The sequence below is a fragment of the Corylus avellana genome, chromosome 9, assembly GCF_965113065.1.
Source record: "Corylus avellana chromosome 9, dhCorAvel1.hap1.2, whole genome shotgun sequence".
NCBI classification, from domain to species: domain Eukaryota; kingdom Viridiplantae; phylum Streptophyta; class Magnoliopsida; order Fagales; family Betulaceae; genus Corylus; species Corylus avellana.
The window spans coordinates 19,715,878-19,740,931 of NC_142498.1; the positions used below are offsets into that span (position 1 = coordinate 19,715,878).

The 25,054-nt window shown below is 35.6% G+C and overlaps 1 protein-coding gene across 1 annotated transcript; it reads left to right on the forward strand.

Moving 5' to 3' along the window:
• The first annotated feature begins 1,105 nt into the window (after positions 1-1,105).
• On the forward strand, positions 1,106-23,269 carry LOC132189091 (Cysteine proteinases superfamily protein). Its single transcript, XM_059603601.2, has 16 exons — positions 1,106-1,529; positions 4,176-4,504; positions 4,596-4,683; positions 4,783-4,832; positions 6,050-6,247; positions 6,339-6,414; positions 7,127-7,235; positions 11,546-11,602; positions 12,702-12,833; positions 13,229-13,429; positions 13,523-13,578; positions 13,653-13,746; positions 16,453-16,543; positions 18,402-18,521; positions 18,939-19,364; positions 22,431-23,269. Exons 1-16 carry the CDS (start codon positions 1,379-1,381, stop codon positions 23,022-23,024), a joined length of 2,772 nt encoding a protein of 923 aa, XP_059459584.2. The 5' UTR covers positions 1,106-1,378; the 3' UTR covers positions 23,025-23,269.
• Positions 23,270-25,054: the final 1,785 nt, after the last annotated feature.

A 25,054-nucleotide genomic window follows, 5' to 3' on the forward strand; every position in this document is an offset into this window, starting at 1 on the left:
AAATCTAATTATATTGACCTTACATGCCGCGAATGACCGGTTAGAACCTGTTTAGGATTGCATTTATGAAATAGAGTTTTTAAGTTAAAAAAAGTCTTTTTGGCAAAAGCTTTTGCCAAAAGTGTATTTTGGCAATTTTTAAGCTTTTGTATTCTTAAAAGTGCTTTTAATTTTTTTACCAAACGAATATTTTTTTTCTTTAAACGAACTTTTTGAGTGTTAAAAGCACTTTGGGTCCCTCAAATGCAATTCCAAACAAATCCTTAGTCTTATCAAATTCTCACATCATTTTATCATCTGTTGATATGGTTGAAAATACTGCTTTTTTGTTTTTGTTTTTGGGTGGGTGAAAAAGAACCTCAACTTCAAATTGGCCATGTTTATCTGATTTTTCCTCATTATAAATATATACATACCCGTCATTAGCTTTGTAACTAATATCATCTAAATGGACCGATCAAATCATTAGGTAATTTAACTGATGAAGGCCCAGCAGGAGTTGGGCTTTCCTAGCAGTTTGTTTTATTAATAATGTTTTTCCGTTCACTGTTTCAGTACAGTGTTTTCCTATACGGCACCGTTGAAGAAGGGGCTGCCATTTTCCCCCTTCGTTTGCTCAATTTCTAAAGGATACAGTGATAAAATAACTAATGCTATATGTTACTGGCACACAAATTTATTGCAAATTAATTTATAGGAAATTTCTACTGAGTCGGCCTTTGAAAGTGATATCTTTCAAGTTATTAAAACATATATGAGAAGTACATGTTATGTTATATTATTATTTTAACATACTCATGTGTCATTGACAATTCACCCTCAAATTATAAAAAAGAAAATATTTTATATTCATTTCTAAAAGAAAAATGTTACCTACACTTTGAAGTTTACATTTTAAAACAGTAAAAATCTCAATTAGAGTTAAATTTTAAATTTAATAATAATTTTTAGTGTAACAAAAATAAGAGTATGGATTTAAGAACGTCCCACTTTTAAATGTGTATTTTAATTCACTTTATAAAAGCAGAGGCATCAACGATCTCACAATTCTACGCTCTCCTAAAACGAGTACGATTTACGAAGCACCGAAAAGGCGAAAACATCTTTTACAACGCATCAGTGTGTGCACGCTCCGCCACTGAGCGTGGACTAGTCACTAAAACCCCCTGGAAGACTCTAATATTTTTCCCCTGCAAGTCTCCTGGAGCATTTGTTTCATGTACCAAAATTAGGGCACTCTTCAACGCGCTCAAAGTCCCCTGATCTCTCTCTCTCTCTCTCTATCTCTCGATTTGCCCGATTCTCGAAAACCCCAGATACCGATTCACTGAGTCGCTCCAACTTGCCCTTGTCCGAACCTTAATTTGTCAAGCTCGGGATGAAGAGCTCTCCGCGTAGAGCTCTCGACGTCTTCGATTTCAAGGAAGAGGATGAGCTTCCTGAATTGGCCGCCGGTAAATTCCTCGGGAAATTCAAAAACTCTAATCTCGATAATCATGCCATGTTGAAGTACGAGTTTCTCGAATGTGGTAACGTTCCCTCCATTTCTGTCTCTTTTCCCTTCACTTCCCGGCTACCAAATGGAGCTTTTGATTTTGATTTTTGATTTTTTGATTTATTTTGTTATTTAAATTTTTGGAGCTCGAGACACTTATAATGAACGTGTTCAATTTTGGTCTATATTTGATTCTTCACTCTCTCATTGAAGAATTCGTTACATCATTAGTTTCTCGCCACAATAGGAACTAGGCATGTTTCGATTGGTGGTGATTAACGATTTCAACTATTTGTCCATGTACGAGAAGAGGTTCGGTTGTTTTACGCATTGACAGGATTTGTTCAAACCGAGTTTGAAGTGGGTTCTTCTTAGGGTTTCATGCATTGTAGGAGTATAAAAGAGCTTATCCTGTCAGAATTTATTTTGCTTTCTACTCGCACTAGAGTAGTCTATGATCATCGTAACCGTTCTGTGTTTGGTGTAAGGATATCCAATGGTTTGCGCACTACACATTCTCATTTTCGTTAGGAGATGTAGGAAGAATTAGTATTATAATATGTGAGTGAACTGGAAGTCAATGGTTCCAACAAGGCTGGGTGTATGTGATTGACTTTATTATTATTCCTATGTTTGCCAAGGATACCTTAGTTTTCTGTGGGGCTGAGCCAAATCATCTATGCAATTTACGGACCTTATTCTTATGTTTTGAAGCTGTGTCAAGTTTGAAGACGAACTTAGCTAAGTCAGAATTGGTTCCTGTGGGAAATTTTGATAATGTGGCTGGGTTGGCGGGAATTATGGGTTGTGGCGTTGCGTCTTTGCCCTTGAAGTATCTTGGTCTTCCTTTGGGACATCCTGTAAGGCCAAGCATATATGAGACAGTGTTATTGAGAATGTAGAACATCAATTGGCTATTTGGAAAATTTTGTATTTGTCTAAAGGTGGTAGGATTACTCTTATCAAGAGCACCCTATCCAACTTACCTACGTACTTCATGTCCATATTTTCTTTCCCTAGGAGTATTGCAAACCCTATTGAGAAGCTCCAATGTGATTTCTTATGGGGTGGGTTAGGTGAAGAGTTCAAATATTTCCTAGTGAGATGGTCCAAGGTTTGTACTCCGATATTTGAGAGAGGGTTGGGGCTTAGGAACTTGCCGAGGTTCAATTATGCTCTCTTAAGTAAATGGCTTTGGCGCTATGTGCTTTAGAGAGAGGCTTGGTGGAGAGTGGTGGTGGGCTCTAAATATAGAAGTTTGTGGGGAGGGTGGTGTTTTATGAGCCTTTTGGAGTGTATAGGGTGGGTTTATGGAAGACTATTATGAGGGATTGGAGGATGTTTTGTAGTCATACCGATTTGAGGTGGGAGATAGCTCAAAGGTTAGATTTTGGCATGATCTTTTGTGCGAGGATATGGCCCTTAAGGAAGTCTTTCCAGCTTTATTTGGGTTTTCTTGCGCAAAAGATGCTTTTGTTGCAACTCACATGAAATGTTTTGGAGGTGCCATTTAGTGGAACGTGATTTGTTAGAGAGGCTCATGACTGGGAGGTAGAAGCCGTTGCCTCGTTCTTCAAAGTGTTGTATTTAGTGAGAATGAGTTGGGAAGGGGTGGACAAGCTATGGTGGGTCCCTTCTAAAAAAGGGTTGTTTGGTGTTAAATCCTTCTACAATGTCATGGGTTGTCATGATGGTTTTCGTTTCCCTTGGAAAATCGTTTGGCAGAATAAGGTTCCGTTGATGGTGGTCTTTTTTGGTTGGTTGGCGACCTTAGGAAAGATCCTTACCATGGTACTGATTATGATTAGTTGGGATTAAGGCATACTGAGTTGAATTAATTATCTTTTGGACAAAGTTTTTCTTCAAACTGGGTTGGAGGAAAACATTGTCCTTTTCTTTTCAAGGAGGGGCCTATAAAGTTTTCTGTAAGTTCTAGACCTACCATTTCTTGAGTATGTCTTATGTGGAGGATTTAGAGTCTAGAACCTAATAGTAAGTTATATTTAGACAAACACATGGTGGAGTAAATGCACGTGTTGCGTGCACTACACTATGTTAGAGGGAAGTTTAACAAGATGCCTGAAGAAAATCTATCTTGTATTGATGGTTTTCGTACTTTTTTATTTCTTTGATAGTCGGTATACATTTACTTGAGAATTTGTTTTAATCCAATGAGATTTTATAATATTAAAACTTTACTATTAAGTTACTTAGCCAGTACACGCTGAGCTGCTGTAGCTCTTCTAACATGGTCTTGATAATTTTTGGGGAGGCTGTTTATTTTGATTTAGGTGATACTGGCAATCATATAATAAGTTTGCTTCAGTCTACAAACTTACAAGCTTGTGCTAAAGCTGTTCTTACATTTGAATTGGTTTTCCTTGCCTTCTAAGTTTTTTCTTCTTATTACATTATTATATATCTGTTTAAGATTTTTCCTGTGTACTTGGGTTGCACCCCTGTGCCCGTTTTTTAATATACATTACTTATCAAAAAAAAAAAAAAAAATTCTGTTTTCAGATTTTTTTGGCAGGTAATCAGAGAAAGATTTGTATTAATTCCTGTATTTTTTATTTTTTTATTTTATTTTATTTTCTAACCTGGTTATAAAATGAGTTGATTTAGCATTATCATCCATGTCATCTTTATGTATTCTTAATGCATGTATTTATGTTTGCAGTTGCCCCGGGAACTGATGTTGGAAGAAAAGAAGTTGATAGTATACCTTGTGTAGATGTTGATGCAGCTGACTGTGACCATAGTCATGACAATGCTAGTTCACATACCCCTCTAGTCGCAGAGGAAGAGAACTTTGCTGACAGAGAAGAGTTCTCTGGTTCAGATGCTGCCCTGCATTCCTATTATGTTAGTCATGAACAACGTCTTTTTAAACTAGCTACTAATGAATCCAGAAGTTTCCCTTCTGAACCAGAGAGAAAGGATTCAAGCCTTGAAGTACCTCAAGGGAAAGGCCAGACAGATTATCCCCTTTTGAAGACTCCATTCAGTGTATTTTGACTTTCATATCTTTACTAATTAACTCCATGAATGCAGAAATTAATATTCAAAGTTACGCTTACATTGTTTGGAATTTCTGCAGAATGAGCATGTTGATGTCGTCTCAGATGCTGATGAGAGCCTGAATGGGAATGCTCCATCAAGTCCTACTTCTGAAATTGCAGAAGATGGTATTTCTCAGAGGAACCTTATTACTTATTATCTGCATTGTATGCTTTGCATTTATGTGGAGCACCTTCATCTTCTTACTATCTGTTGTATAACTTCAGTTTCATTGAATGGTTGTGCATCGGATCATTGCTTCGGCGACATGGAAATGGTAATTATCTTTTCTTTTGATATACTGAGAAATATTGGGATTACTGAAGTAGAGATTGAGCGGAATTTTTCTGACCTTTCACGGCAAACTTGAAAGACACTGTCCAGTATTATTTGATTATATTGTCTTTGCCACCTAAATTCCGAATTTCTATTGAGGCATTATTTGTTGCTTGGCTATGTCAAGTATTTTCGTACTGTCATTCCCTCCTGCTTTTGATAGATAATGTAATGCTTTTGAAAGCCACTTTGCACTTGTGGTAATTTTGTCTACATTGTCATATGTATACAGCTTATGCTTGGTGCTTTTAATGACTTATGAAAAAGAAAAAAAAAGTTGCCCACTATTTGTTCCCCACTGTTCATCTAGTAATGATTTTCTTGATTTTATTTTATACTTCCTGTGTGGGGGTGCTTTACGCATTTAATGATATTTTGATTTCTTATCGTTAAATTACCATTTGTCCCAAAAGTTTAAACTGATAGGAAGAGATAAATTTAATCACTTAATTATTACTTTAACATTCCCCCTTACGTGTGGGCTCAAACTCCCTTTTAATAGGGGAGGCTCAACACGTGAAATATTTAATTTAAATGAGGGGTCATTTGACAGAATCAAGGTTCGAACTCAGGATCTTTGGCTCTGATACCATGTTAAATTACCATTTGTCCAAAAAACTTAAGCTGATAGAAAGAGATAAATTTATTCACTTAATCATTACTTTAATACTTATAAAAAAAACTGTTCATCTTGTAATGCTTATTGCTCTTATCGAAAAGAAAAAAGAAAAAAAGTCATGCTTATTGCACTTATAATAAATGGATTTATTAGTCACATTTATATTCCTGGTATAGTAGATGCTATCACACATGCAATCATACTCAATTCAATGGAATTGTTTGACTTAGTTCAGTTGTGACCACATTTGGTTCAACCTTGTGGCCAGTCTGGGTTCAGGATAAAATGGTTTGCTTCCAATCTGAAGGTGTTAGCTGCTATCTACTTGTTGCTAATTCTATTTGAATAATCTAAAATTGTTTGAAGGTGCTAACTGTTTGCTAATAGGAAGTGTACTTACTCTCTATACCTATTTTAACTTGCTAGATACTTCTTAGCATTATCATCGTTAACTTTTGGCACGTTTTCTCCGGTATTTCTATTTTAGTGGTCTGAAGGCCTTTTGAATTGTGACTGTTTATCCTGTTTGAAATCTACAGGATGACGTAAATATGGAGGTTGTGCTTTGTCCCGATTATGTTGTATATCGAGATATTTATTGTACAAGCCCCCAGTTAAGTTTTTCACGCGGTTGTATCAAAATCAGTGGTTCAACTCCACATGGAAATGAAGGAAGCTTTGAATTTGAATGGGGCATCGACGATCTTGTCGACATTAGGTGCCAGTGGATGCGAAAAGTGCGTTCTGATGCTCCTATTGCGATGTTTGCTGATAGTCATATATGTTTGGTTTTGAAGTTCTATACTTTCTTTTGTTGACTACATTCAGGTTGAGACTGTCATTATAAAGCTCCATGTAATAGCAAAGGATACAGTTCAAGCCAATAATGTATGTAGCACTTCAGGTCAGTTCATTGAAATAAATTACTAAATTGATGCTTATTCTTGTTCATGTTTGATTAGCACTTCATGTTGTATGCCATGAAATATTATGTTATCAAATTTTGAACAACATTTATTTTGGGAAAATTATCAAATGTTTTATTAGTTTAAACAAACTAAGCCAAACTCTCATGTTTTCTGTTTTTAGCTTACCTCTCTCCAGTTTTTGTCCATGCAGTGAATTCCCTTTCAATGACATTTAAGCTATGAGTGAAGAAATGGGTATAGGGCACCAACCCAATGTGATTCATACATTGACAATAAAATGTAGTAAAATGTGGGGAGGATGAAATGGGCACATTGCAATGATATTTATTTATTTATTTTTTTTAAAAAGTGTTAGTTTATTAGTATGTAATAGGATGGTAGGAAGTGAATACTGATAGGTAATCTATATCCTTGGTATTGTTAAGGCTTTTATTGTTATTCATATTTATATGTTTAACAATAATTTTTTTTTTGCAAAAATATACCCAATTATAAGATATGATCCTTGCTTCTTTTTGGTCTAAAAAAATGTATGAACTCAATTCTCGTGAAATAAGATGTAGTTTAATATTCTTTTTCAAAACTTTATTAGCTCAGTTTTTTGCTTTAAGAATTGTTAGGACTTCAGTGTTAAGCTAATAGTAGGTTCTCATTTTGCTGGTTACCTGCATTTACCTCAATTTCTAGGCATTGAGGAGTTGAAGATTGCAGTTGTCGACCCTAATTGGTCCTACAAACAGAAAGCGATAACCTCTTTGCATATGAAATACTTGGCTATGTGGGATCTTGTGCTTGAGTAAGTTTTTAAATTTCCTTAATTAATTCGTGCAATTTATTTTATTTTATTTTATTTTTTTATTGTATCTTTGTTCATAACCTAATAATGTTTCTTATTTCTGGTGAAAATCAAAAAGTGTATAGTCTGTCTAGCTTAATAAAGCTGTTGTTCAATACTGGATTTTCCTAACTTATCAAATCAAAAGAAAAAAGATTGAACAATGCTATTCTCCAAACTTGGAATGTCTTGCATACCACAATGAAATTTGAATGAGTTTTGTATTGAGAGCGGTATATATTTCTTACGTACTTGGGTGCGTCTTTTGTGCTTTTTAATAAATTGTGTTTACTTTAAAAAATCCTATTTGTAAGATAAACAATTAATATATGTGCTGTATATTTGCTTGGTTAGACTAGGAAGTCATATGGGTTAGGAATTATTTAGTTTTCAGTTATGAGCAAAAAATTTGGTTGTACATTTGACATGCTCCATCTGGTCTTGGTCGGGTCTTAAATGTCAATGATACCGGATATGTCAACATTCAATTTGCATTGGGAGGTATTTTAATGTAATTGTCTTTACCTTGAAAATTTGAGTGGGCTTCGTGAAATTTACATTACATTATTTATCAAAAAAAAAAAAAATTGAAGAATATACCCTCTAGATGTAATCTAATGTGGCGTCCCACATTGCCTGGTTATGGAGATGGGGATATACTTAAATGTATACTTATACCCTTAATGACAATAACACGTTTTAAAGCCGTGATGGTCATGAACCCATCAGAACTCTGCAGTTAAGCGTGCTTTTGCGAGAGTAGTACCAGGATGGGTGACCTTCTGGGAAGTCTGGTTTGGGGGAGCCAAAAGCGGACAATATTGTATGTCATTGGGGTGAGGTGTTACAAATGGATAACAAATTCTGTGACGACCCGCTTAATAAAACATGACTAATTTTTTTTTTTTAAAAGCATATACCCACAACAAGGGGATGGTTACAGTAGCATGGCGATACCGTAGTATGCTATGAACCAATGCATTAACCTGATTGACAATATCATAAGTCTCACAGAGGTACATGCATCATCCATGATTCATCAGAGTTCATATCTTTGCAGCTGAAAATAAATAACATTAGACCTACATAATACATTCGAGTTGACAAATACATCTATGTGAATAAAGTTTTACATACAAAAGAATGACTATACAAAAGTGTCACATGCGACACGAGCCATATACAAAAATTGATGTCTAAGCATATACATGAATGCTTATACAAAAGGGAACTGTCAACTAGTTCAACAAAATAAACATCCGACGCATCTAGGCCTCAACATCATAGAAACCCAGATACAGTCACTAGGTCATCATCTATAGTCCCTACACCTGCATCAATATTAACAACATCGTATGTACCACGGGAATCACCACCACCCATGATGCAGGCGGATTTATGAGCCCGCTATCTCCATAAAAATAGAGACGCTCAGCAGTATAGAACTCACTAGGCTTTCCCAAAATAACCATAATTTGAAAACATACTAAATCAGCTGTGAGAGTATACGTAAGCCCGATCTTCCTCTCTCGAAACATGCGTATACTACCCCATCTAACTTTACAAATCATACAGCATAGTTACACCTATAGGCGTGCGCTTACTATTTTGGATGAACACAAATCCATAAGCATAGGTAATCAATAAAACATATTGAAAGTCATCATATATCATCTTATGCAACCATTCATATCAATATGCGTTATGCGCAGTTGCATCTTCTGCGCATAGGTATACGGATACGCCTAGTATAAAAATCATCATATGCAACCATTCATATCAATATACATTATGCATAGTTGCATCTCCTGCGCATAGGCATACTGATACGCCTACTATAAAAATCATCATGTGCAAGCATCATAAATCGTATGCAATGCATGCTCATGCAACATCATCTCTTTTATATCATCCATACATATACATATATAACATCATCTCCTTCATATCATCCGTCATACATAAATACATAATATAACATCATCTCCTTCACATCATTCGCCATATATATATACATAACATCATCTCCTCATAACATCCATGCTCATGCTCATGCCATAAATGCTCATATGCTATTTATAAATCATTTCATAGAATCATACTCATGACATATTCATCATTTTATCTTGTAAACCCATGAAGCTCATAGAAACCTTTTATCAAATATTTCATGAAACATCATTAAATTTGACAAAGTATCACAAAACATATTTTTAACCTTAAAACATAGCATCTTTTGCCCAGTAAGTAGAAAATGGTATCAAAGCCATTGCCCATCCTGATATGAGGGGAGCGTGCACATGCCCATGAAGGTCGCTAGGCCCACTCGCTGGGATGCCAAGAATGGGCTAATCCTATGAGGGTCACTAGCGGGGACGCTGGGTCCTTAGAGGGGGTGATTGTGGCGTCCCACATCGCCTGGGTATTGAGATAAGGATATACTTAAATGTATACTTATACCCTTAATGACAATAACTCGTTTTAAAGCCGTGATGGTCATGAACCCATTAGAACTCCGCAGTTAAGCGTGCTTTTGCGAGAGTAGTACCAGGATGGGTGACCTCCTGGGAAGTCTGGTTCGGGGCAGCCAAAAGCGGACAATATTGTGTGTCAATGGAGTGGGGTGTTACATCTAATATCAAGATGAATGGGAAAAGGCATTTGTACAATGCTTTGCGGAGTAAAGTATAAGTGTACAACAAGGCTCAAATTTTGCAAAATTTTAATGCTAATATTACCAAGTATGCCTTGCATATTTGTCACAGTTCATTCTGGTATTTTATGATCATATGTAGTGTATGTGCATGTTTGCGTATATTTCTCATTCCCATACACCAATGATCAGGGAAAGAGTATCAGAAGTTAACCCTGTCTCCCTGTCATCCCCATTGCCACTAGGAATGCAATCTTTTTGTTTTTTGTTTATTTGGTGGTTTTGGCATAGGCTAGTATATTAGAAGGAGATTTCGACTTTCTTATCTTGGCTGGGCTTGATAACCTTTGGACTTTGGCCATATCTGTATCAAATCACTACTTGGAAGTTATTTCAATCATATCAATAGAATGTGGGTTATATAATTCAGACTTCACAGTTTCTCCAAGTTCTGTTGCTGGCATGGTTAGAGCACCCTCGAAGTACAATAACAGGTCACATAATGTCTCTCTTCAAAGTAAGTTGATGCAGAAGTATTCTAAATTCAGCATTTTTACTGAATTTAGAAGTACAGCTGCTTAGAAGCATTTAGGGCCATTGGATGTGCATATTGGTTTTCTGGTTGAGCAGCCTACTGCTTGGTTGTTTTTCTTGTTTTTTTTCAAGGTATCACAAAGATCCATACATCAGGACATTGGTCTAGCATTTGAACTTGCCTCCTCTTTTTTTTTTTTCCTGGTGTGGTTGGGGAAGAAGAAAATAAATGGTGAAAAAATGAAATAAAAACACTTTTTTATATAAGCTTTTTTTGATAAGTAATAGAAAATATTATAAAAAAGTGTTAAGGCGCCCCTAAGTACATAGGAAGTATACAAAAAGAATCACCTAACTAGAAAGGGAAACGCGAACAAGAAAATCATCCTAACTAATCGACAATGGGGACACAAACGCTATAGTCCAAAGATACAATGTATGAAAAAAAGAGGGTAAAATGTCCTCCGAGGACCTCTCCAAGTCCACAAAGCATCTATTGTTCATTTCCCTCCATAAACACCAAAAGAGGCAAGTAGGCACCATCTTTCAGACCGCAACACTCCTCCGCCTTACAGAAGACCACCAATAGGCAAACAAATTGAAAATCCGTCTAGGCATAACCCAAGACATCCCAAAACGACTAAAGATGGCACTCCACAAAGCAGAAGCTACCTCACAATGAAGAAGAAGATGTTCCACTTCTCAATGAAAAGTAAAAACACTACTATTCTAAGGTGCATGGCTTAGACAGGTGCTGCATTTAGAGCAGTGCTGGAGTTCACTTATTGACATCTAAGGGGTACCGGTTGCAGTTTTTTTTTTTGAAGGTAGAATTTCAAAACAGCATGCTAATCACTCGCATTTTAGACTTTTAGTTAGCTGTTACACCATGCTTTATTAAATCAGTGGACTTGTGGTTTGTATGTTTCTCTCTTCGTCTGCTTTGATATTTTTGCAAGTGTCATAAATGCTGGCTGGAAGCAAAATTGCTGGTTTTTCATCTCTTCATGACTGTGTTGTTTTTCTAAACTTAATCTTCACTTGCTCTACTCTATTGGAAGATAACTTCGTCATTTTCTTGTAGTTCTGACTTGGAAATGGATGGGAATGATTTACTTGGACGGAGGCGTTATTTTCCAAAGTGAGTGAAAGTGATTTATATCTCTCTTTAATGGAACTGTGAAGATGTAAACTTTGATGGTTGGGCTTCATAAAGCTCTTTTTGTTGCCCTGCTATTTCGTCATCTGTCATCTGTCTTTCGGGAGTTCCTCTTTTCTCTTATGTTCCTTGTGTTCTTTTGCTCTTTTCAAGTATGGAATGTGTCCTTCTGGTGCGTTGTGCTAATGATTTATCAATTTGAAATAAAGACTGATTTTTTTTTTCTTTGTTCTGTGATTAACTTAGATTTGGTTTGAAATCAAGTTGGTCTTAAGTTTATGGCTTTCACTCCTAGGATGAGTGAGTTAGAAATTGTACATTTTATTTTTCCCTTTTCATGTTACTAGTTGTGATCCATACTTTCAAAGTTGAAGCATGCATGTCGTAGTTTGCACCAATAGTCGAACTGTGCACAAAATGCCCATGCAGATCTTTCTAATTGATTAAATTATTAGTAACTCTTTACCACTCGACATCTGCTTTAGATCTTAATTTGTTTATTTTTTACGAATTTCTTAACTTTTTTGTTTTCTATTGCTAGCTAGGTGTTTTTCTTGTATACTCCCGGTGTACTTAAGTTTCACCTTTTGCGCTTTTAATGATATTTCAATTACGTATTAAAAAATTATTAATGATGAGAAAATATTAACACTGAACACAGGGGATCACTTATAACTGTCAGAATGGGTTTCACTCTTACTTATCAAAAAAAAAACTGTCAGAATGGGTTTCACTCTTTTTGTTTTGTTTTTTGAGATATGCTGTAAAAAGGCTAAACTGTTAGCAAACTGAAAGAGATTAGTATATTAGTGGTTATACTCCCGCTTGGGGAGAAGTTACCCTCATCAGAAAATTTAGATTTTCTTTATATTAGATAATAGCGTCATTTTTTATGTGCACTCATAGCAGAAATTTCATTCCTTTATTTGTAGAGAAATGCTGTCTTTTTCAAACTGTTCAAGTTGTACTGCCTAGTGGTTACTCTTGTTGAACTTGATATGTACAGATATGGTTTGGTGCACTTTTTGTGGTTTTGTACTGTATTTTGTTTACTCAATAGCTGTCAGATGTATGCATACAGTTTCGATGAGCCTTTTGAAGATGTTATCTATCCAAAAGGGGATTCTGATGCTGTTTCCATCAGTAAGAGAGATGTTGATCTATTACGACCAGATACATTCATAAATGATACAATAATCGACTTTTACATCAAGTAAGTCATATGCATGCATTATTGTTTTTCTTTTGGTTATGACCTATCAATTTCTTTCACTTGTGTTTGTCAAAAATGGTTGGTTCTCTTTGACGCTGGCCGTGGTTGCAGTTATGATCTATATCCATTGGCTTAGCTTTTAAACTGGAACTAAGCATAGCTTAGTTACTAATGAAGCTTTACCCATCATTGTTTGTATTGTTTGATTTTTGTTCCTGCATTTAAAATGTACCTGTTTTAAAATGCTTGTCGTTTTTTGTTCTTTTAAAGTAACTCGTGCACTCCATGGGACTTGAACCCAATACCTCAGCCATCACCATGTTCTTTTCAGGAGGGTGGATGTGGCATTTGACTTAAAAAGCCATTGGCCATTTAAAATCTTAATTGATTGGCAGGTATCTGAAGAATCAGATTCAACCTGAGAAAAGGCACCGTTTCCACTTTTTTAATAGTTTTTTCTTTCGGAAGCTGGCTGACATGGACAAAGATCCAACAAGTGCTTCTGATGGTAGGGCTGCTTTTCTACGTGTTCGTAAATGGACAAGGAAAGTTGATATTTTTGAGAAAGATTACATCTTCATTCCTGTAAACTTCAAGTAAGATTTTCTGAGTAAACATTTTGCTTCTTGCAGTAGGCTTTAGTTAAATTTGGAGCACTGATATGAACTGTCTCTGCATTCTGATGACAGTCTACATTGGAGCCTAATAGTCATATGTCATCCTGGTGAAGTGGCTAGATTAAAGGGTACGTTTTATTGGAATGTGCTACCTTTTTTTGTTGTGAATCTTCCCTCCATTTGTTATTTTGGCATATTTCAGATGAAGAATTGGACAAGTCACATAAAGTACCATGCATATTGCATATGGATTCTATCAAAGGAAGTCATACGGGTATCAAAAGTCTTATTCAAAGGTATTCTTGAATTTTTGAAGTTTACATGTTTCTGTTTCCTGACAGATTTAGCTTATTTTTCGAAGGTGTGCCACACATTATGTGGAACTGTTCATTCCTTTCTGTGTCGTTCCATATCGCTTTATATATTGTTGTCTTTGTATGCAGTTGCCCCATGTTTTGTGCAAGTATGTCACTTTATTTTTAAATATTTTGCTTCTTATCTATTAAATGGTCAAAACCACAGTTGTGCTTGCATGTGACATAATTCTTTTTAAAGAAAAAAGTGCTTATAAAAATCTGTTTTTGAGTTACTTTTACATTGTAATTAGTTTTGTATAGTATAATTAATTATTATGAATTTAACTGATGAATTAATTGCAATACATTTCTAATAAGATTGAATTACTTATCAAATATATATATATATATATATATATATATATATATATATATATATATATATATACAATTTTTAAAAATGATTTTTGGCAGCCTAAGATTTCTAAGTTACAGATTATATTTTATTTTAGTTATTTTTTGTTTTAATTGAAGAGCACATATTTAAGAAAATGAAGGATTTTAAAGTAAATTGATTGGATCAAGCTTGTGTGGGACATCCTGCTCAATCACTAATTTTTGGGCTACTAAAACCTTATTGCTTATTTTATTTTGGACCAATTAGGGCCAGTACTAGATACTTTTTCTGCTCCTCTTTTTACTCTAGCCCATCAGATATGGATTTTGGAGTGGAAGCTACATTTTAACATGTTTTTTTTGCATTAAAACAAACTGTAGTGTGTAAATTTATTAGTTTTCGTATTTCATGGCTAAGATTTTCGTCAAATATGCCTAGGGCACATCACAAGGAAATACCTGTTTATTTTTCTGTTTGATTATTGAAGTTATAAAAGACAAGAGTTCGTTCCTAGTACAACCTTCGAAGATGGTGGCACGATATTTTTTTTTTATTAGAATACAAATTTAAATGATTAAATTCATTCTTTCCCAGTAACTTCAGTTCTTGGGGCAAGTGATAATATATCGTGCTATGGGAGTTGTGATCCTGAGTTCAGACTCTAATCTTCATTGTGCCTCCCATTTTAGTTAAGCATTCCACATATTGGGTCTCATTTGTTGAAGGGAAGTTTGGGCTACATGTGAGAAAATAGTAATTTATTATCAATGCTATTTAGGACAAAATGGTAATTTATTATCAGCCATCTACCAAAAAAAAGTCCAAATTATTCTTTAAATGCTTATTGTAATGCTTTAACAACTTAAAATGTTCTTTGACAATTACTTATCAAAAAAAAAAAAATGTTCTTTGACAATTTCTTTAAGCTCTTTTGCAAAAGATTGTTTACACTTAAATCATCCTTTTCCAATTTGGTCTAGTACATCATGTTTTTTTTGTGTGTAGCGGTGCATTTTATCAGTTATTTTGTTATCAATTAATGGATCTTAGGTCACATACTATTCCTATTGTAATTTCTTGTAAGATTGGGAGATTTATGTTACAATTTTTTTTTTTGGTTGTCAAAATCCTCTTTCTAGCTTGGTTCATCTCTTGTATGCTTGTGTACTTGAATTGCACCTTTTGTGCTTTTTAATGATATTTCTGTTACTTATTAAAAAAAAAATTATTCCAAATTAAAACATCTACATCACTTTTGTGTGCATAGATTTGCACGTGGACTTCTCCAGCAGTGCGTGCAGTCTTTATTTGATTCCATTTTTAGTAGGAAAAAACATTTCTTGTCTCACTCAACAGGGACCTATTTTATTTATTAAGCATGACTTTTGTATTGGCTAATCACATCTGTTTCTTCGTGTAACTTGTAAATTGTGCTAAATCTGTATTAGGTCATGTATGGTCATCTTCCGTTAACAAGTAGATGAAATTAGTGTTGTAGAGTTAGATAGGAGCTCATGAGAGATATAGGAAGCTCTTTCTATTTCTGATATTATGGTCTGCTAATCGTCACACGTCTTCCTTTACTGCCTAGTATATTTGGAGAGTTTTTCTTTTTGGTGCTTGGAAATTTTTAATTGAATGATCGATGATCAGATTGCATGTGATCTAATACAAGAAAATTTAGGGGGTTCAGTGACAGATGTTTATAATTTGTGATGTAGACAAGACGGTTATAGTGTTTTAGTTGGCATTTGATTTATTTGGGGTTTGAATGTACTAACTACCTAACTTATAACTAAAATTACAAGGGGTTGGCTCAGTGGTTGGACAACCTGGGACTTTGAGTATGCTCCTTAAGGTCTTAGGTTCGAAACTCACCGAGTACAAACCGTTTCTTGGGCCATTAGACTGGGGGTTCGCCCCTTGAATTAACTGAAGTGTACTTGCTGGAAACTCTTTGCCGATGGCTTGTGCACCTCCGGGATTAGTCGGAGTGAAGTTCCGGATACCCAGTGCCAAATTAAAAAAAAAAAAAAAGTAAATAACTAAAATTAGACATCTGAAATTACACATTTTTTGTTTGCAAGTATATAACTAAAATTAGACATTGTGCATTGCATTAATAGTTTCCTCTCTTGTTTACTCTACATTTTGGTCTCCCGCAGGACTCATGGCTCTAATGTTCTTAAATTATCCTTGATTTATCCTTTGTGTTTTGTTATCCTTGATTTTTTTTTTAAAAAAATCATTATAGGTGTGTTTTGTTATACCTTTTGAAAATTACATCCTTTGAAACATTGAAATGACAGTTATTTGTGGGAAGAGTGGAAAGAGAGGCAAAAGGAGGCACGCGAAGATATCTCGTCTAAATTCCTTAACCTGCGGTTTGTCTCACTTGAGGTACTGCCTCTAGTATTAGTTAACAATTTTTAGCTACTTTAAAGTGGAATCATGTTGAAAAAGAATTGCTTGTAAATCTGCTTCTATCAGCCAGCCATTATTGGTAAGGTGTAGAGGTTATTCAAAAGGTATTATTTCATCAAATCTTTGTGTAGATTTTGGAGCTTTGGAAGCCTATATGAACGTTTAGTGTCTTCTTGGTAAATCCTGTGTGTTAATATTATAGATTTGACCCTTGTTAGAAAGGGTTTAAAGAGGAACAAAATGAAGTATGGATCATTCTAAAGAAAAAATGAATAAATAAACAAATGAATGTAAAGTGGGTATCCCTTTTAGTAGAATCTCATACTTAAGATTTTCTCATAAGTTCAAAGATAATAGGTGTACATATTGTGACGTTAGAAAGTAATCACTCAATGTTGTTGATTATCAAACTTTCATTTTGATGTTATTGAATCCAACTGAGCAAATCAACCTGTTTGTGGGTAAATCAAGTTTTCCATTTCAATGGTGATGAAGACTCTGTTTGTCACTATAGATTTTCAATGCTATGGAAAGCATTATGAATTGTGGGTAAATCAACCTTCAAAGAAAATATGGATGAAGGGAAATCTTTTTGTTTATTTTGGATTTCTGTTTTTCAGTCAGCACCAACTCTTATTTCATTATCAATCATAATCATGCAAATAGTCTGAAGAGGATGGAGATGTAGGACAGGGCTTGAATTCATTAGCATTCTTCTGGAGGGGCTGTTCAGTGACCCTTGTCATACAGTAACTGGGGCCCAATTAACTCATACCTTATTGAATAAATCAAGTTACTTAAGATATGCTTGATTTGTTGAGAGCTATATATCTGATTTTGTTAATTTTTTTTCATCAGAGTACGAATTTTTTTTTTCCTATTGTTCAAAGAATTGGAGTTAAATCAAATGTATGAAATCCCAAATACTTGAATTTTTACATAGTTGATAAAATAAAACCCAGTAGACAACGAACCTAGATCTTCTGGGCCCAATATGGATGTTCATATGGAGATGGTGAATATTTTTGTTTTGAGTTGACTGCCTTTCCTAAACAAGATATATTGCAAGAGTTGGGAGGTGTTGCATCTTGAAGCTTGTTAGATCTTAAGAGTTATAAGTTTTTGGGTTTTACATGAATAATTATAAATGAAATATGGTTTACATCTTTTTCCTAGTTTGGCTCTCTCTTGTATACATCTTGTGTACTTGGGTTGGGCCTTTGCCCTTTTTAATGAACTTGCAATGACTTATTAAAAAAAAAGTTTTTCCTTGCCTCTTTTACTTAACTTTTTTTAATTTTATTTTTTATTTCCTTGTGTGGGCGGGTGGAGAGATAAAACATGCACTTTAGGTTTCAATGAACCTGATATGCGTGTACCTGAGATATCCCATGAATGCAATCACATTAATATCCTTTTGGACACTTTAATTGATCAGGATGAATTTTTATGTCCTGTTTGCTCTAGAATAACTTTCACATTTAAAGCTTTGCTATTTTGTAAGTTTATTTTCTTGGTATCTGCATCTTCACCTGCAATTCGATTCTATTTGTTTAGTTCCATAAGATGACTATCCGTTCAGTTATGTAAGAATTAAGATAATCAAATTTCTTGGAAGTTAACATTGAGACTTCTATTCATCTCTTTTGCTTGTTTGTATTTGGGATTTCAGTTATGTAAAAATTCAAGCCCTTTTGGATGATAGTTACCAGTTGAGAGAAATATGAAGTAGATGCAATATTTTTATGCTCAAGATATTTGCTTCTTTTCACTTCCTTAGTATATATTCGGTGCATATGTATTACCTAGTCACATTTTTCACATTCCATGTCAGCTACCACAGCAGGAGAATTCATTTGATTGCGGTCTGTTTCTGCTTCACTATCTGGAGCTGTTTTTGGCAGAAGCTCCTGTTGATTTCAGTCCATTCAAAATAATCAAGTGCTCCAAGTTTGTAAGTCTGCTCACTTAGTCCCACGAGCAATTTAGTATCTTTTCCTCTTTGTTTCCTTGGATTTGATTGAGGTGTGCAAAGTCTTACGTATCTTGAAACCCTGACGTGTGATGTGCAACCCTTTGTAGCACATATTTTGACTGCTGTGCAAATTGCAATTTTTTAGTTACTTGTACATGCCAGTTTGAATTTAACCCAACTGGTTTGGGCTTTTTTTTTTTTTTTTTTTTTTTGCATTTTCTTATTCTCTAGCTCTTCTTCTCTATTTTGCCATTGCTCCTCCCCCTTTCCTTTGTTTTTGTTCTGTGTGGACTATGTTTAATTTGATAATTATACTATAACCTAATGAATATTGCTCTTTCATGTGTATTATTCTTTAGATGTTAACAATTCAAAATAACATTTTTCTTTACCCAGCTTAATGTGAATTGGTTTCTACCTGCTGAGGCTTCTCTCAAGCGTACGCTTATCCAGAGGTTAATCTTTGAACTCCTTGAAAGTCGTTCTTCAGAAGCCTCTTCAGCTGCTTGCAGTGACGAAGACGAGCCCTCTGAATTTGCAGAGTACCATAAGAACAAAACTAGTGTAGAGTTTCTTTCTGAGAGATGCAGTCCTGCAATAGTTCAGCAAGGCAATATATCTAGTTCCCAAGTTGGCCAGGGGATTGAGATGACTCTATTATCAGCATCTTCTATGAGTTCCCAGTGTGTTAACAATGAAGGTTTGGTTCTCAAAGAGTTTCTGGAGTCAGGAGCCTCTGCAGGATCATTACTTGAACGATATCCATCTTTTGGCCACCCATCATCTTATTACCATCTCAATGGTGCTATATCACCAACAGAGGTATTAGCTTTTCTTTGTTATATTGAGAATTGTCTATTCTTTTCAGTTACAAGTATACTGAAACTAAAAAGCATGACCATAGTTAAATTGATCAAAACAACCTACTCTTTTTTGGGGAAAGTCGGTTATTACACTTGATGCTGCTTCACTGTTTTTGGATGTTGCTTTATCATGCTTATGTGTGAATGGAAACTGATTTCGAATTTTTTTGCTCTTTCCTAGCCAATACTTTGGAAATCGTATCTCTCTATGCCAATGTTGGTTAACTTGGTTTGTAGTAACCCTTGAAATAAAACTAATAAATACTCTTGTTTATTGCTTTGGTTGTTCAATTTTGTAAATCTAACTTTCTAAGGGAACATTTTTTATTACTTTCACATGCAAATAAAAACCCACTGCTTTTATATATTTGGTGTTTAGTTTATTACACTTCAAAATAAGCACGCAAAGTTGAGGAAAGCATACATTAATGTTCGGAAGAGCATATGGCGTACCAAGGCTCCTTCGAGAGTGGCTTTTTTTGCGTGGACGGCCGCGCTTGGGAAGATTCTAACCCTGGATAATGTTCGGAAGAGAGGTATTATTGTGATTAACCGTTGTTGCATGTGCGAATCGGATGGGGAGTCAGTTGACCATCTCTTTCTTCATTGTGGGGTTGCGAGTACCTTGTGGAACGCTGTATTCTCTCGGTTTGGTTTGTGTTGGGTGATGCCTGGGAGCGTCAGGGGTTTGTATGCTTCCTGGTGGGCGGGTGGCAAGTCCCGTAGCGCTGTTGTGTGGAAGATGGTTCCTCTGTGCCTTATGTGGTGCATCTGGATCGAGAGAAATACTAGATGTTTCGAGGATTCGTCTAGAAATATTGAGGATCTTCTACACTTTTTCTTGTATACCCTTTTCACTTGGACCGCTGGATGGCTAGCGCCCTTAGTGATAAGCTTCCCTGATTTCCTTTCTATGTTCTCTTCTTCTTTTTCTTCCTCTTAGTCGCTTTCTTGTATACTCCCTATGTACTAGGGTTGCGCCCCTTTGCGCCTTGATAATATATCTTTACTTATCAAAAAAAATTAATGTTTTCTCGATTTGGAAAGTGAATAACTGGACATCTGTTCGCTGAGCATCCCAAAATGGAAAAAAATGGGACTGAAAATAAAAAGAAGCATGTAACTCTTTTATCATTGAATTAAAATTGTGGCTGTGTGTTGAACACAGTGGAGAAGTTGGTAAGGAAGAAATGTCGTTCAAGATTTTAAAATCACTGAGGGGCGGCTAAAGGCCTACTTAGTACAACAACATAGTAACTGGTTTGGCTGGTTTTTGGCAGTGGTGGAGCACGGGGGTGGTGGGAAGCAAAGTTTCATTATAATTCTAGAGGGATGTGATAGAAGGGGTTGGAGAATCTATGCCTTTGACTTGAGAAAGCTGGTGGCCGTTCTTGGCTTGCTTTTCGATGAGGGGAGCAGTGCTCCTTTTCTTTGCCGACCCAATGGTGGCTTGTTGGCCTACGTCGTGGGCGGTGCTCCTCCAACATCATTGGGTAAACTGCAGGTGAAAGGCGCTTATAGTATATCCTATGCGGAGGTGTAAGGTAGGGCGGGCAACTTTTTGTGTCGGGGGTGTCGATTGCCCTGGGTTAATAGTGGTAAAGCACGACAAGTCCTTTGTGCCACACAAGCACAGTTGTAGTCATACCATCGCAGGTACAGAAGGACAGCGACTGTGGCTGCAACGTTGTAGTACCTGCTCCCTATGTTCCCATTGAAGCTAGCGACGTGGTAGTACAAGAGAATGTTCTAGATAACTATGGGGCCCTTCGATATCTAGCTATGTGTGAGAGAGAGAGACCTTGTGGCGGCGTGGTGGTTGCCAAATATGACAGCTCATGGGCTGCGTGGTGTTGCAATGAGGTTTATGGGTTATATGGGGTGGGGTTGTGGAAAATATTTGGAGGGGTTGTGGGAAGTTTTCTAGTCATGTCAGATTTGAGATGGGAAATGACTCCAAAATTAGATTATTGAATAACAAGTTGTATGGGGATTAGGGTCTTAAGAATAATTTTCCAGATTTGTGTAAAGGATGTTTCCGTGGAAAATTACTTGGAGTTAACCAGTGATACCCATCAGTGGAATGTAAGCTTTATCAGAAATGCTCACGATTGGGTGGTGGATGTCTTTTCTTTATTTTTTTACTTTTATTCCTTTAGATTGAGGCATGGACGTGAGAGAAAGCTTCGCTGGGATTCCTCTTGATAGCACCCCCTTCCCTTGGAAGAGTATTTGGAGGAATAAGGCCCCTTGAGAGAGGCTTGTTTTGCTTGGACAGCCACCCTAGGGAATTTCATCGCCATGGGCAGCCTAAGGAAATGACATTTTATTGTGGTTGACTAATGTTGTATGTTTAAGAGGAGTGAGGAGCTTGTAAATCATCTTCTTCTCTATTGTGAGATTGCCAGTACCTAGTGGAGTTTTTTCTCAGTCGTGTTGGGTTGGCTTGCATCATGCCTAAAAGAGTAGTAGACCTTTTTGCTTGATGGAGAGGTTTGGAAAGCAGTCCTCAAAGCACACTAGTTTGGAGGGTGGTTTCATTCCGCCTTTTGTGACGTCTTTGGAGGGAAAGAAATGATATAAATTTTGAAGACCGTGAGAGGACGCTAGTGTAATTCAAGTCTTTCTTTTTCAAAACATTTTCTCACTGAACAACTGCTTTCGATCTCAATTTAATTAGTCTTAATGATTTTCTTGACTTGTTCTCTCTTTCTAGCTAGGCATTTTTTCTGTATACTATTCCTTATGTACTTGAGTTGCACTTTTAATGATATTTCGTTTTTATTATAAACAAAAAAAAATTCATTAGAAGTTACTATTATTATTTTATATATTATTATTTTATATTTATGCAGCTTACAAGTCACAATTTCAGTTCAGTATAATAACATTTAACTCACGTCAGCCCCCTGTCCCCCACACAAGATTTAACTCCATATTGTAAGAAGCCATGTAATTCTAAATTCTTTTGAAATTGACTGCAATACTTGCACTTCTAATGCCTTGTCTTTTTGTTTCATCATAGGAAGATGTAGAAAACGGTGACCGTTTTGGGTATTTGCCCTCTGGTGATACTGGTATTCAGCAAATGATTGGCATCACGCCTCAAGCAACCAGCATTGCATATTCATCGAGAGATTTTATAGCTGAAACTTCTTATAACTTAGGGATCTCTGTGGATGCAGTGCATGATGATGTTGACTCATCCCCCGAAACATCAAATTATGCCTCTGATGATATAGAAATAGGGTTCATTGAAAATTGCCCTGATGGAGAAGATGTGGGTACAAGTCAAAAAGAAGAAACAGATGAACGAAAATCATCACCAACAGAAAACATCGAGTGTTTGACAGAAACCCATGTTTCTGCTGCCAGCAATTTGCTGGATGCTTCTGCTGTTGAAGATAACAGCGACCCTGATAAGATGGGTGATGGTAATGGAAACAATGATCAGCTTCCCATCCATGAAGAAAATTCAGTATCATTGCATGATGATATAGATAATGGGGAGGTTGCTTGTGATAATGTGCTGATGATTGGTGATGATCAGATTGCAGAGTCAGATGGGGAACAGGCTGCAAAAAGGCCGCGGCTTACTCCACCCCTTGAAGGGGAATGAAATCTCAACACTCGTAGGATAGAACATCAAAGGTCTCCCCCTTTGTAAGTAGGACCGGAGGTGAATTTTCTGTTTCTTTTACTGTTCGTCTTCTCTCTTACTCTAGGAATTGATTGCTGTGCTGTGAATAGAATTGTGACCCTATGTTAACTATTGCTGGTATATGGATGAACGGACAAAAAATTATTAGATACAATTAAATATCAGTAACTTTACTTGCCCTGCCAGGACAAGTTTTCCTTTTCTTTTTCTTTTCAGCAATATAGCAAATGAATTGAGAAAAACATGCTAGTTCCTTTGGATTTTGAAATTTCTTTGGAAAGTTTGTTCTCCTTGGTTTTGCTTTTAACATCCTGGTTAATCAAATTAACATTCGGGTTAATGTTTTCGGTATATATATATATTAACCTTTTGTCTTTCTGTGGTGGCACATAAATTGATAAGAGAGGCTTACTTATGTGGGGTTATTGAATTTTGCAGAACTTAGGCGGCTAAGCTCTGCGCAGGGCTGCCAAAAAAATTGGCTAGGTAAAAGCAAACACAAGTGTTGCCGATCCCATTTCTAATCATACGTTGTTAAAAACCCTCGAAGTTACATTTTCTATATTATGGCAATTAAATCAACGTACCTACGTCAAAAACTACAAACAAATCTCATTCTTTTTTCATCTCGATCACTCCTATCATGAGAGATTATTCGCGGGTCTAATGGTACTTATGATCACTCCTATCATGAAAGATTCATCGCGAGTCTAAAGTGTTGATCGTCTATATATGATACCTCATCTTAATCAATCCAATTATAGACAATGGAGGAGAAAATAGCAATAAAATGAATTGTAAATATATTATATACATGTAGGTCCAATACGTGGTTGACATGATGAAAGAGAGTTAGAACGGCTACAACTACAAAGAGTGGTAGTGGTATAGCACGGGGAATAGAGAGGAGCTGGTTAAGCAAAAGGAGTGGACAAAATTGTCCCAATTTTAAAAGAGATGATTTTTTTGCTTAAATGGCTCCTCCCCATTTCTAGCAATCCTTACTTTGCTTTTCGATTTACGAGTCAAAGAATGGTAGGGTGTTACATGTTGTGGCAGTGAAATTAATAATATATAAAATTATGTGCACGGTTAAATATCTTGAAATCTTGATCATAAAATAATTTTTTACCTTTCAAATGAAATGTAGAAGATCTGTTTTCATTGAAAAAATGCTATTCGACGTAGCACTAATAATAACTATTTAATTCAAAATTTAATAGTGGTTCATCTAAAATTTAATAGTCATTTTAATATCATATCAGGAAGTGTACATTTAAGAGTGTACGAACATAAATATGCGTAGCAGTAGGTGTACAAGCGGTAATTGTCTCTAATCACCAACTACAAATGTCTTAGGTGGTTATCGAATTTTCGTCACTACAACCGTTTTAGGCAGTTACTAGTTTTAAAATAAGGTTATTGAAACTAATAACCGTACCACATAACAACTTTTTAGAAATAGACCTTTCGGGCCTATTTATGGTTTTGAGCATTTTTTAAAGGGAAGAATTAGAATACTTCAAAATGTAACAAACCTCAAAAATATTATTATTATTTTAATTAATAAAAATCAATTTTATTACACTTGAAACGAAACCCTACATCAAATCCACCAAAACGACCTCATTTTGTATATTATTCTTATTATTTATATATAAGCAGTTAGTAATTTTTTTAACTGCCTACAAAAATAATTATAGGAGTAATTCAAGAAGTCCTTCTTGTGTCTCTATTAATTCCCTCTAAGAATGATGTGGCTATTAAAATCACATTTGATTAAAATACAATAATGATTAATCATAAGTCCAATGGTGATTTTAATAGCCACATCTTTCATAAATAGACTTAAGAAAAATACAAGAGAGACTTGTAGCATTACTCCAATTATAGCGTTTAACCTTTGAGGCGGTTAATAACGGCCGATTTTACACTCTTTAGTAGCATCTTTCTTGCCGTTGAATAACATCGACGTGGCGGGCCATTAA

Coding starts and splice junctions, on each gene's coding strand:
- LOC132189091 (XM_059603601.2), top strand. CDS start 1,379: ATGAAGAGCTCTCCGCGTAGAGCTCTCGACGTCTTCGATTTCAAGGAA. Junction 6,415..7,126: donor TAATGTATGTAGCACTTCAG/GTCAGTTCATTG, acceptor CTCAATTTCTAG/GCATTGAGGAGTTGAAGATT. Junction 13,747..16,452: donor ATCAAAAGTCTTATTCAAAG/GTATTCTTGAAT, acceptor TTGAAATGACAG/TTATTTGTGGGAAGAGTGGA.